General features: G+C 36.6%; 1 protein-coding gene across 3 annotated transcripts in view; it reads right to left on the bottom strand.

The window, feature by feature from the left end:
- The window catches only part of LOC117405378 (protein diaphanous homolog 3-like), a 300,571-nt gene that overhangs the window by 110,140 nt on the left and 177,473 nt on the right, over positions 1–12,958 (bottom strand). For 2 of the 3 annotated variants that reach the window (XM_059030274.1, XM_059030276.1), the window contains exon 18: positions 3,199–3,231. The exons of the other annotated variant lie outside the window; for it this stretch is intronic. In XM_059030274.1, coding sequence (XP_058886257.1) covers positions 3,199–3,231 — 33 coding nt within the window. The remainder of the gene's footprint in view (positions 1–3,198; positions 3,232–12,958) is intronic. 3 annotated transcript variants of the gene reach the window in all.

The following is a 12,958-nucleotide window of genomic DNA, read 5'->3' as shown; positions in this document are numbered from 1 at the left end:
AATGCGGGAACTTATAATTCCCATAGCGATTATGACATCTCCCCAACAACATTAACTATTGTACCCTGGTCTCTCTCGTTCATTTTACGTCACTGAAAATATTCCTCATGGCTCCCACAGGACCGGTAAAAACAAAAACAGCTTTGAACGCAGGTCAATTCTCACAGCTAAAACATAAACGTCATACATCTCGCCAGAGTCAACAATATAGAAATAGAAAGCATTGCAAACAGCAGAGGAAAAGTTGGCTAAAGCATAACTTGTATTAAGGCTGGTATCTTCACTGTCAGTGAATCATCATTTTAATGGAGACCAATAAAAGCTACAGTAATACAACGTGTTATCCTATTATTAATAAATAATTCAATAGAGATGGTGGATTTACCCAGCGTACTCCATAATAATGCATCAAAAAATATAATCGTGTTGTTCTCAAACACTTTTTGCTTTTGTCAAATTATTTAGGAGACATTATTTATGAAGAGGTTATTCATCAGTTATGTATAACGTCTTTGCAATGATGTAAGCTATCTTTCCAAATGAAACACTTTGTAAGTCACAGTAGAGGTCATTCATTAAATGCTTTGCAGGTCTCCTAAAATAACATCCTACCACCACCAAATTACCATTAAATAGGACTGTCAAATAGAGTTTTTAAGGGGATTCTGTCAAGGTATTCATTTTATCAATGTGCAAAATAAATTTGTCACAGTTTTCATTTATTCGTTTTACAAACAATAAGTCCCACCTGATTTCTCTCTTTTTCCCCAGTTCCTATTTCATTGCTATTACAAAATTGTCCCTAACTGGATTTTACACTCTGTTGTCTTATACATTTTAAATGCAGGTTATGATTAAAGATGGCAGTCTTGGTTATGAACACCGCTATGACTTTGCAAATCCCAATTTGCTTGGTTTCAGATGTCTGATGAACAGTAGATGATCTTGCACTCTGATTATATTATTCAGATGTCTGACGAACAGTAGATGATCTTGCACTCTGATTACACTATGTAACACAATTTTTGTTCCTGGGTAGTAAGTGTTATTTCCTAATTGCTTATGCCTCAAAAGTATAGAAAATGGCTATTATTCCCCACAAACTTTGCTTTTGTGACCAGGACAGTGATATTTTGAAATGTACCTATTTCCAATGAGAAAACGGGCGAATTTGTGTCTTTTCGTTCACATAAAGTCAGAAAAAAAACAACATATGAATCCAAATTAACATGTATTTATACTAAAGTAATACAAAAATGACTACAAAAGATTTAGAAGTGAGTAGTTTTTCGAGATTTACGATTATACTGTAAATCACTTTCACGAATCAGCCCCCAAATGTAGTCTCCCATCATGTTCTCGTTATACTGTCCTTGGTAGCAGCGTTCAAAGTCCAGTATATCCTGGTGGAAGCGCTCGCCTTGCTCCTCCGAGTACGCTCCCATGTTCTCCTTGAATTTATCAAGATGAGCATCAAGGATATGGACTTTGAGGGACATCCTACAGCCCATTGTGCCGTAGTTCTTCACCAGAGTCTCAACCAGCTCCACATAGTTTTCGGCCTTGTGATTGCCCAGGAAGCCCCGAACCACTGCGACAAAGCTGTTCCAAGCCGCTTTCTCCTTACTAGTGAGTTTCTTGGGGAATTCATTGCACTCCAGGATCTTCTTTATGTGTGGTCCGACGAAGACACCGGCTTTGACCTTTGCCTCAGACAGCTTAGGGAAGAAGTCTTGAAGGTACTTGAAGGCTGCCGACTCCTTATCTAGAGCTCTGACAAATTGTTTCATAAGGCCCAATTTGATGTGCAGTGGTGGCATCAGCACCTTCCGAGGGTCCACCAGTGGCTCCCACTTGACGTTGTTCCTCCCCACAGAGAACTCGGTCCGCTGTGGCCAGTCCCGCCTGTGGTAGTGCGCCTTGGTGTCCCTGCTGTCCCAAAGGCAAAGATAACAGGGAAACTTGGTAAAACCGCCTTGGAGACCCATCAGGAATGCCACCATTGCAGCCTCTTGATGCCATCTCAGAAAAATGCAGATATGTATCCACTTAGGCAGCTGGAACTAAACTGAACTGGTGGGCTTAAGGCCCCTGTATTTATACTACTATTTATATTACTGGAAAGTTCTAGAAGTTACTCCAAGTTTACTCAGCACTGAATCTAACTGGAATGTTCTGGAAAATAGGTAAATTTCAAAATATCACTGTCCTGGTCACAAAAGCAAAGTTTGTGGGGAATAATAGCCATTTTCTATACTTTTGAGGCATAAGCAATTAGGAAATAACACTTACTACCCAGGAACCAAAAAAAAAAAAAAAAAATTGTTACACGGTGTTATATTATACATAGACAATAGAACAAGCGGCTGGCAGACTTGGTCATAACACTGTACATCTGCCACTCAATTGTCCAAACAGTATATTATAGCATAGGATCATAGGCCATGCAGAATCACTCTGTCATTTTCTTTCACTAGGACTCTAAATCCTGTTCCTGTACTGCACAGGACAAGGTATAGTTGATAAACATCACATAGCCTAGGTTCAATAAGAAGCAGCTATATGTTTGTTTTCTGTAGTCCAAAGCACTTTTCTGCTCGTACACAATGGGTCATATAATTACAGCCCATGTACTGTATGATAATAGTGTAGTATATATTTTGGACATTGTATTATTAGTACTACTACTATTTGCAACATCATATACATTATACAAAAGTGTATTAGCAAGTTACAACGCCTCACTAATTTATAGTGTTAAATTCGTCTTTAAAACATCCACATTAGATGCCTTACATCTTGGTTTATCTATACTTTGTATAAGTAAGTAGCCTTTTAAATCAAAGAAGGGAATCCAAATAAGAGCTCTGGGCAATTGATTTATGTTGGCAATGGATGAAGCAAAATTTTGCTGAGTGGAAATATTTTTTAGAAACCATTGCAAACAAGCCCCTGGACAACAAAGCAGTTTGACAATTTTTGTCTTGGCATAATAAAATAAAGCAAGCTGGGAAACAAAGCAATTACTGGTCATTAAAAACGATGCATATGGATCACATGACTACTGGAAATTCACAGGGTCGAGAAGGAAGTGTACTAAGCCGAGGCAGGGATTTCACAAGGGACACACATAGCAGAAGGTACACTAGTACACAACAGGGTAAATACAGTGTAGAAATGTTAGCTCCCACGACTTACGTGGCTCCTCGTCAGGAGAACTCACTTCACAGACTTCAGTTTGCCAGGAGAAAGAACATTAGAGATACATTCAAGCAATATTTGAGAAAACACTGAAAGTATAAAACCTTCTAATACTTGTAACTTTTCTTGTTTCTACACAATGATGATTTAATGATGGAATAAGTAAATAAAGATACACAGACTTAATTTACAGATACAAGACTGTAAATCAAATAGCTGCTTGTTTGCTTGTTCTGTTCCTAAAGAAACATGACATGGGTGAAAGTTACTGTTCTATGCAAAGCAGTCGATTTGTATTCCTTGTTTCAAGTGTTCGTCCTTTTATTGGTAACAGTTTATTTGCAAAACACCTGAGAAATGGAACACTGAGTGAAAGAAATGCACTAATGAAACAATTGTATTCAGCTGGCAAACTCATTGTTTTTTATGGCAAAATTAAATCGCTCAAGATAATTACAACAAATTGGCTAGCTCAGCCCATACGTCTGCATGATCAAACCCTGATGATCAAAAAGATAAAAGATAAGGGTCTAAAAAAAAAAAAAAAGATGAAACAGGCTTTTGCCAGAGGTGTGTTTTTTAATCCCTTATATCTCTAATTTTTCTTGAAATGTGAACTGAAATGTGGAATGGGACCTTACAAGCTACTTTACTTGTAGCTAAAACAGATTAAAAAGCAATATAGTTATGGAGTCATATAATTGCAAAAATAGAGCAGATGTCCAAATACTGCATTTTCATTGCTGTGTTATTAAAGAACCTCCATTTCGCCTTGTAGAAGATATACCAGAAATATTAAAGGTCAAGGCATGAAGTTTTACTGGTCTTGACGGCAGAACAAATTACAGTGATGACTAAAGATGGATAGCCAGTTACGTGCAATAATGGAATTTCTTCTGTGAAGGTTATATGGCAAGGAATATATTTAAGTCGTAAACGCTGGACAAAAACGACAAAGGGATAAGTACTGAATGACAAGGCAGCCAAATGTGGATTTTAATCATTGTGACGAAATGATAAAGATCAAATCACCTTGGAGGTGAGGCAACAATAGTCAGGCAGATGAAGCTACAGAGTCCTGCAGAGTTGTGCATTGCAATGGAAACAGCAGCTCTTAATAACACTATTAGTTATCTCAATAAATAATCCTGGAGAGTCAATCAACAACTATGACATAAGAAAAGATAGTAACACACATTAAAACTTAGAACCTACTCAAGAAAACAAAACGGCACACGCCCTCCAACAAAATTTAACTTGCATGGGCTCTTTTCACTATTTGTGTGTCACTGATCTCCCGGAAATAGCACCATTACACCACCATGGGATATTGTGCTGTTTCTGAAACCTACCAGGTGTCCCTGTTTGTGAAGCAATAAAACTGCAAAGTAAAAGAAAAATAACATTGGACGAAAGACATTGACAAGGCGAAAGACGAGAGTTATCCTTGAAATGCATGTCCATTTTATGAGCTATAATACAGATTTAAATCAAGATCCGTTTTAAGCTTGAACACTGAGAATATGAAGTTGCAAGCTCCCCTCACAGAGATCCTTAACTATGTATGAAAAAGTATCAGCTAGTAGCATTCCAGTAGCTTTGTATACCTTTGTCAATGTGCAAGATATTACAAGATATCTTATTGTATTACTTGTATTGTAACGCTTGAAATGTTTTTGCCTACGATTGTAAGTCGCCCTGGATAAGGGCGTCTGCTAAGAAATAAATAATAATAATAATAATAATTACAGAATGCTGTCTGGATATGGGGCAAAAGACCAGGGGCCGTATTGTTGATTTTCTTAAGAAAAAAAAAATCTTCTTAAATCCAATTTTTTCTTAAATTTGGACTTAAGAAAAAAGAAAGAAGAAATGCTATTCTCCAAAAAAATCCTTAGGAAATTGGTATTTAAAAAAAAAATAAAAAATTCTCTTAAAAATTGTCTTAACTTTAGGATAACTAAACCCTTGTCTTAAAATAAGCAGCTCTTGGGAGGTATGTAGAAGAAATACATATTACATTTTTTGGAGAGTTTAATAAAGACATGCAAATGCATATTTTAATATATTTACATATTTTATATTATTGTGAATCCCCAAATACAGTTTTCATAATGGGTATTTTAGGATTTCATAACCAGTTAATATAGACCTAAATTATGCTATAACTAAAAATGTCATTGTTTTATGGATTATTTATGATAGCCTAAATATAAATTAAGGAAAATATGTATGCAATGTGTATTATATATTGATGAGATGTGTATGAATGTTTTATTTAAAATATTGCAACTTTTTGCAGAATTGAGGCCCTGTGGTTGATCATACAGGAGGCAGAGAAGACAAACTTGAGAGTGAGATGAGAGTCAGCATCACTTCAGGGATTTAAAAAATGCCACAAAATTACCACGTCTTTTAGTCAGTGATTGACAGATCACTGCAGCTGGTGAATCACAACTTAGGTATTACCTTTGTTTTGCTTTTACAGACAGTTACAAAAAGGAAAATGCATAATAATAATAATAATAATAATAATAATAATAATAATAATAATAATAAATTACTGTTTTTTTTTTTTTTTTTAGGGTAGGCAATGCATGTCCCTGATAAACACCGACGGCAGCTGATGGTCGGTGCACGGAGGAGGGATGAACTTAAACTCTTTGCTTATAACTACAGCCTAAGCATACATTATCATTACACATCTGAATTTAAAAGGTTTTCAGGGCTTTAGGGACAGTTTGTACCCTTAAGAAGACTGTGATCTATTCAGCGGACTACAATCTAGTCACCGAGGCGATCTCCGTTTTCAGAAGCCGTAGTCCTAACGACAGATCAGCGAGCAGATTCCCCAGGTAGAAGCACGATTTCCGGTCAGTTAAAAAATAGAGCCCCGTGCTGCTGCTGGGAGTTGGGCTACGACAATTTTTTTACAGATGCATTTCTATTAAGTCGAGTTACAATAACAAGCCGGTCACTGGCAATTAATTAACTAGTTATTGTATTGTTTTATTTCTGTTTAGATTTGCCCGAATGTATAAGAGGATCAAAATAAATTGCTCAGATGAAACTAACAGAAGTCTGCATTCACGTTAATATTTATGCAAATGAGGGTTGATTTGCATTTATTTATATTAGTAATACACTGCAATACGTTGTGGCAAAGTGGTTAACAATGTGCAGATGCAGGAATGGCACAGTGATCAATTAACAGACAGACAATGATAATCCAGGTGCAATTACATTTTATTTGTAAATGGTCTGATGACACAAATACAGAGAACAATAACAATGCTAACAGGCAATATAGCGGTGTGTATTGCTCTGTTTTAATCCACGGGTTGGTCCCAAAATAATAATAGTCCCGTTCCTAAACACCCACACGTAACACAAAACACAAACAGAAGTCCACAGTGAGTGTGATAGTGCTCGTGATGTAAATACAGTTTATTCGTGAACACGGTGCAGTGTTGTCTGGGTTTAGTACTGGCTTTAGCGACAGCTCCGGATTGTATTAGCCATCTAATAACAATAAACAAACAGTTTTTTAGACACGACAAACAAACAAAACACCCACGATTACAAAACAGGTCTCCTTCCGGTTTAGCGTTTAACCATAAAAAGGAACAGATCACTTCGCTGCGCTCCCTTTTGTACCGTCAATCATGACCCCTTGGTTAACTAGTGCAACTAGTGCTCCTCCAATTCGCAGCTGCCACGTTGTTTCCCTTCCAGGTCAATGATTTAGTGTATCGTAGCTCCGCTCCCTTTCTAGATGACCGACTTCCTTCTAACCCTGGGAATGAATTGTCTGGCCATCCAGTCCAGGGCACTCTGTTCCCTTTACACAGCTCCCTCACAGGTCGGGAGAGAGATTTATCACCAAGAACATTCTGTCTCTGTCACACACGTATACGGGTATGTATGTATGTATGTATAAATAAATAAATACACACACATTGAATCAAAATGTAAAGCGTGTTTAGCTAAATCACAATACACGTATTTTAAATTCAGTTAGCCTTAGGCCTATATTACTCAGGATTTTTTTTTTTTTTACTTAAGACAATATTTAATAAGTTCTTATGAAGAAATTTAGGAAGATCGTAAGCAAAATGGAAGAATTGAACTTAAGAACAATCTTAGGAAGACTGTAACTATTTTCTTACAAACTTTCTTAAGTTTTGTCCTAAGAAGACCTAATACCAATTGCTGTTCAGGATTCAATATTCAGACACTCAGCTTCATTTATTTGTCCATTTCTCTGCATTTTGTGAAAGAAGCAGACTGCAACTATAGTATTAAAACGTAACCCCTCCAGTTTGTCCATCACATAAAATATAATAGTGTCACTGCTGCTTTTGTTCTCTCAAGTGCAGAAGTGCAGGAAACAGCACAAGCACCGACAGTGAGATGAGCTGCCAACTGAGGTGTTTGTATTGATGTTCTTGGTGATGAGCCATATAATGCAGTAATGTTTTTTTTTTTCTTTACCACTTGTACTGTATATTGGATTTTGAAACTATTCAATATGTATTGAATTCTTACCTTTATTATGCTCAGAACTTTGTTAGATTTATAAAAATCCAAACTAAAATGACAGAAGTTGCTCTGCAGTATGCCAACATGATGTTCTACTGGATAACTTATAAGGAAAATTGGAAAGGACTTGGCACACAGTATGTGGTCAATAGTATTTTCTTCAAATGATTTCTTTGTCATTCTATGCTGCATAGAAACCTTAGCCAATTCCTTTCTGAGTTTAGCATTACTGACCTACCAGCAAGTGTCTATTAATCTTAGACCTTTACACTCTCACAGTAACAGTGGCTAAGGTTATCCAGTGCAAACTTACTTTTTCAACACTGCAGCGTTCTAGTTAATAACATCAATAATACTCACCACAACGCAGGTACTTCAGTCATAGCTGCATTTTGAATACTGGAATAAATACCATATTGAACATCTGGTATCAAATGCAGAGTTAAACTTGGTTTTCTACACAGACACAGGTAGTGTTTTTCTCAAGAAGGTAGTTTTTGATTCGTAACTCGAATGATATTACCTTTAATAGACGATGCGGATTCAGTATACGTGAGCACATCCCATACATTTCTGACAAAGTTGGTTCCCATCTATAATAGAGGTGCAGACTTCTACTGAATGCCGATTAGAACCAGCACCACTGTACTCTCTATGAAACTTTAGGATGGCTCAGTCTGGAGAGTAGAAGGCTCTGTCATCGTTTGTGTTTAGTTTAGAAGGTGTACACGGGAAATGCTCCAAGTTACCTTACTTCTGTTAGACATGCAACTCTACCTATGCAGCAAGATCAAATGATGTGCCTCCTTTTAAAATCCCATGGGCCAGCGCGCAGTTGTATATCAAGCATCTCATCTCTGAAACTCACTGCCTTCGAACAGAAAAACAGCCTCTTCACAATACCTTTTTAAATCACTCCTAAATATGTATTTTAAATCTGACCAGGGTTGCAAATCCTGTTAATACTGACTATGACCAGGATCATGTAAATTGGAATAGTTTTTATTTGTATGCTTTTGTTTTGTATTACTGTTTTTATGATTGTTAAGTGTTTTTGTCCTGTTTAAATGATTTGTCTCTTTTTGCCATTGATTTTATAAAGTTACTCCGTGCCGTCTTCTCCTGCTAGGACTATCTTCAAAATTAGATATACACCTCAAGGGTTCTGTCCTCGTTAAATAAATACATTTTAATTTAAAATTTGTACTGGCTACATTCGTGCGTATGAACCATGACCTTCTCTCACACCCCATATATGCTGCCGATCTCTGCGGACTTGTTTCATGTATATGACTGCTTGTCGTCCCCCCCCCCCCCCCCGTCCCCCCTGTGTACAAGATGGTCCAGCTCAGTGGTTGTGTTTCTCTCTAATAAATAAACCATTCGCATTTCAGCAAGAATATCCAGCTCCGAGGGAATTACCAACAATTACAAACCAGTGTTGTTAGTTTAGGGCCCAGACCATCTGCTTTAGGCATCTGCTGGGATAAAAATATGTATTTCTGTTCCTTTGTGTGTTTTTATATCTGTCTGCGTTGTGCTGGGATATAATCATCTAGCATTGACGTTTTCATGTTATTGTTATATAGAGGTCTATTTTATAGATATAAACTGTGGCAGGCCTCTTTAAATCTAGATGAAGTTTACCCCTGGTGGAGGTTTGACTGCCCCACTTATTAAAATGACTACACACAATAAAAATGCAAGGGAATGCGGTCCGGAGGTTAGCGTGTTTTAACGGGACTTTCATGTACTGTATTTTTCAGGACACAGAAAACTAACGAGACAGTGACTCAAGTATGTGTAATATAGAGGTAGGCTTTGAATGCAATAAACTAACTTGCAGGTTAACTGATTTTAAAACATTTTCTCAATTAACCATTCTTCTGTCAGACACTAAATCACATTAGCAATAGCATTTATTACATACTGTGTTTAGGACTGTTTTCACAATCATAAGCAAAGTATATGATCAGGTGCTTATGAGCTAATGAAATCAGTTTGTGATCTTCAGCAAAGATCTCAAGCCTTCATTATGCAGAATTCCATTCATTAATTGCCTGAGGCTCAGGTTCATTAGTTAATCAATCACAACATGCACTTAACATATTTATCACTACAAGCATCACAAGGAGTGTAAGTGATTACAACTGTGAAGCCAGTGCATATCCTACATCATTAGGTGACAATACGGTCTGTATCTGTGAACATGTAAATAAGCTGCTGTTACCTAATATACATTCACCAACCAAAAAAATAAAGGGTTGAAAGAAATGTTCAACCTCCAACCCAGGCAAGCTACATAATACAATACCCAGTCAGTCTTGCCTCTTTAACTGCACAATCTTGTGGGGCATTGAACTACAATATTCGAGCAGACTCTCAACAGCTGTCAAATTACAAGGGAAACAGGAAAGACAGCCCTGTACACATCTCCATGAAATGCGTTTAGATCAAGAATGAGTCTAAGTGTTCAGATAAAAACAAGGTAAAAGGCAAGCTACAGCATCCCTTATCAACAGCAAAAGTAAACTACTTGATAGATTACATTAGGGACTCAAAAGTGTGCCTAAACTGAACAAAAAAAAAAAAAACCAAAAAACTGTAAATTGCATTTTGGTGTAAAATATTTAAAAGGGGTTGTAATATAAGTGTACAATATATCTAGTTGCAATCCAGGGAAGATATGTGTAATCTGTTCTTGCCTGTACTTGTTATATCTATTTGAGTGCTACATGTATATTGCAGATATGAAGCTAAATTCTGTTGCTGTGCAGTAGAAACCAGGAAGACTGCACAGGAATGCAAACAGGAATATTTTTTCTATTGTCCATAAAACTCGTGCGGACATTTAATCTCATTTCCATTCCCTTCTCGAGTTCATATGCAGCTAGATGCTATATATACCATCACAGCTGCAAGAGTGCTGAAACAGAATTCAAACCCACTTGGTTTTATCTAGTTTAGCACCCCTCTTGGTTTAGGGTACTGAATGTATAATACATGTATTAAGTATTATACATGTGTAACTGGTGCTTCTTATCTTACTCATCACTGTGATATTCACATTATGGTTGAATGGCCTTCATTGCACACTAGGCGATTGGATCATTGGCTTAGGTTAGTTTATAGAACTCTGACTGGGAAAACTCCATTATATCTGCACAACCTATTACAGTTCTCTGCTTCAGTTTACATTTTGAGATCAAATTAATTCATTAGATTGGTTGTCCCAGTGTCCACTGTTTTGGGTGTAATTCATTTCAGTTTGCAGCTGGAAACTACAGTTTTGTTTCGGAGGATGTTTTTAATCGGAATCTGAATTCACTATTGTCTGATGCATGTGTATGTACTTGTTAATGTGTTATTTATTAATTTATTTTTTCTGTGTTGTATTTGTTTGCTTTGTGCTGCTGTGATGTTTGCCTCTTGACCAGATCGTTGTTGTAAATGAGAATTTGTTCTCAATCTTCTTATCTGGTAAAATAAAGGTTAAATGAAAATGAAAGAGGTTTACCTTCAATCACACTACATCATCATTTTCTGTGAAGAAGCAGCAAGCAGCTCTTATTTGAAGTACAGAACCAGGACTCATTATTGATTGGCTGGACATATGTCTACTCAGACATAAAGTGCAAGTGGGATAAAATAGAGGGAAGTGCAGGTTAGAAAAAATATGATCTACTGTAAATGAGACATCTAAAATCAGACCCAGTCTGCCAAAGAATACTCTAGAGGGCCCCCTAGTGCTAAATTGCAACTTAACACTATTCTTACTAGTTAATTGTATTTTCAAATGCTTTTGTCTGGAGTTCTTCCTGGTAGTTTTGCCGGTTGACACACAACCAGGTGATCATGCATAAATTAAAGACATTGTCACAGTGTAGACTCCTGTCTGTCAAGATTATTATTTTAAAAGATGAATTGTTTTATTTACAAAGATGCAGTGGGAGATTACAAACATGTTTGATGGGATTCGTGTCAGTGTTGAACCTTGACTAAGGCGCGATGCAGACCTTCAGTGATTCCACTGTATAAAGAGGTCAAACGCAATATTAAGCGTGTTGTTCCTTACTACAACAGAAACAATGCAAGTGATTAGCGTTTATATGGTAAAACAAATAAACTGATTAACAACTATGCCTGTTTGACTGAACATACAGTACTAGGTATTGCATTGATACAATAGTGTTAATTAATACAATTTGTTTTCAGTTAGTGCGGTCTACTTATGAGGGACTTGTACAACACATGCATTTGATGTCATATTACTTCACAGTTAAATACTTCACACTTCTGGATCTTGGCAGCTCTGGACTTCACAGTCCCTACTTTTGTCTTATATCATTTAGAGCATGAGACATAAATAAATCTGGTACTAAGAAGATAATATTGTTTTTAATTTACATTATTTGGCAACTAACTTAACTGTCTGGTAGTGAAACAGAAAAACAAACGGAAGCTGCTGCAGCTGCTGTTTTATTTCCAGTCTAGTATGTGCATCGGGTTAAACTGGCACATCATTCTTTTAAAACCATGTCGCTGTTAAGCGCCACTGGTCTTGACAGGTGTTAATAAAAGCCTGCTTAATACTGGTGATGTGTATGGGAGGTATGACAAACAAAGCAGGTTATGTTTCATCTGCCTAGTTCATTAAAAGGGATATAAAGAAACAAATCTGCCTGGTCACCAGCTTTTTATAATGATGCTGAATTAACAAATTAACCGTAGATAACAAACACATGTGAACAAATACATTATTTCCTTCTTGTTATTTTGTACTTTTATTGTTTGTTTTTGACAAAAAGAAAAAAAAAACTAAAAGAAAATAAGAGCCTGCAAAAATCCTTCTTGATCCTCAGAGTACATGTACCTGAATTCTGCAAACTGCCGAGGTCTCTGTGTTAAGCAGATGGTATTAGAGCAACATTAAGCTGATTGAGCTAATCCGTGTCTGACTTGGACTTTGTACTTCTATAGTGAGACACATTTTCAGCCTATCGAATTCTCACACTAGACCAGATCTGTCACTTCAGCGAAGAGAGAAAGGGAGGGTGTGAAACTGTTAATTTGTTTTATTGCTAATAATCTCTCTCTCTCTCTCTCTCTCTCATTTATTTATGCTGTATCAGCTATATTTAAACAAAATACTTTAAAAGCCATAAATATTTCCGACCAAAATATTTGTTGAATCACACTCATAAAACCTATTTTG

This window comes from Acipenser ruthenus, chromosome 9 (genome assembly GCF_902713425.1).
Source record: "Acipenser ruthenus chromosome 9, fAciRut3.2 maternal haplotype, whole genome shotgun sequence".
NCBI classification, from domain to species: domain Eukaryota; kingdom Metazoa; phylum Chordata; class Actinopteri; order Acipenseriformes; family Acipenseridae; genus Acipenser; species Acipenser ruthenus.
The sequence above is the reverse complement of the archived record's forward strand: the minus strand, read 5'-3'. Positions and strand labels throughout refer to the sequence as shown.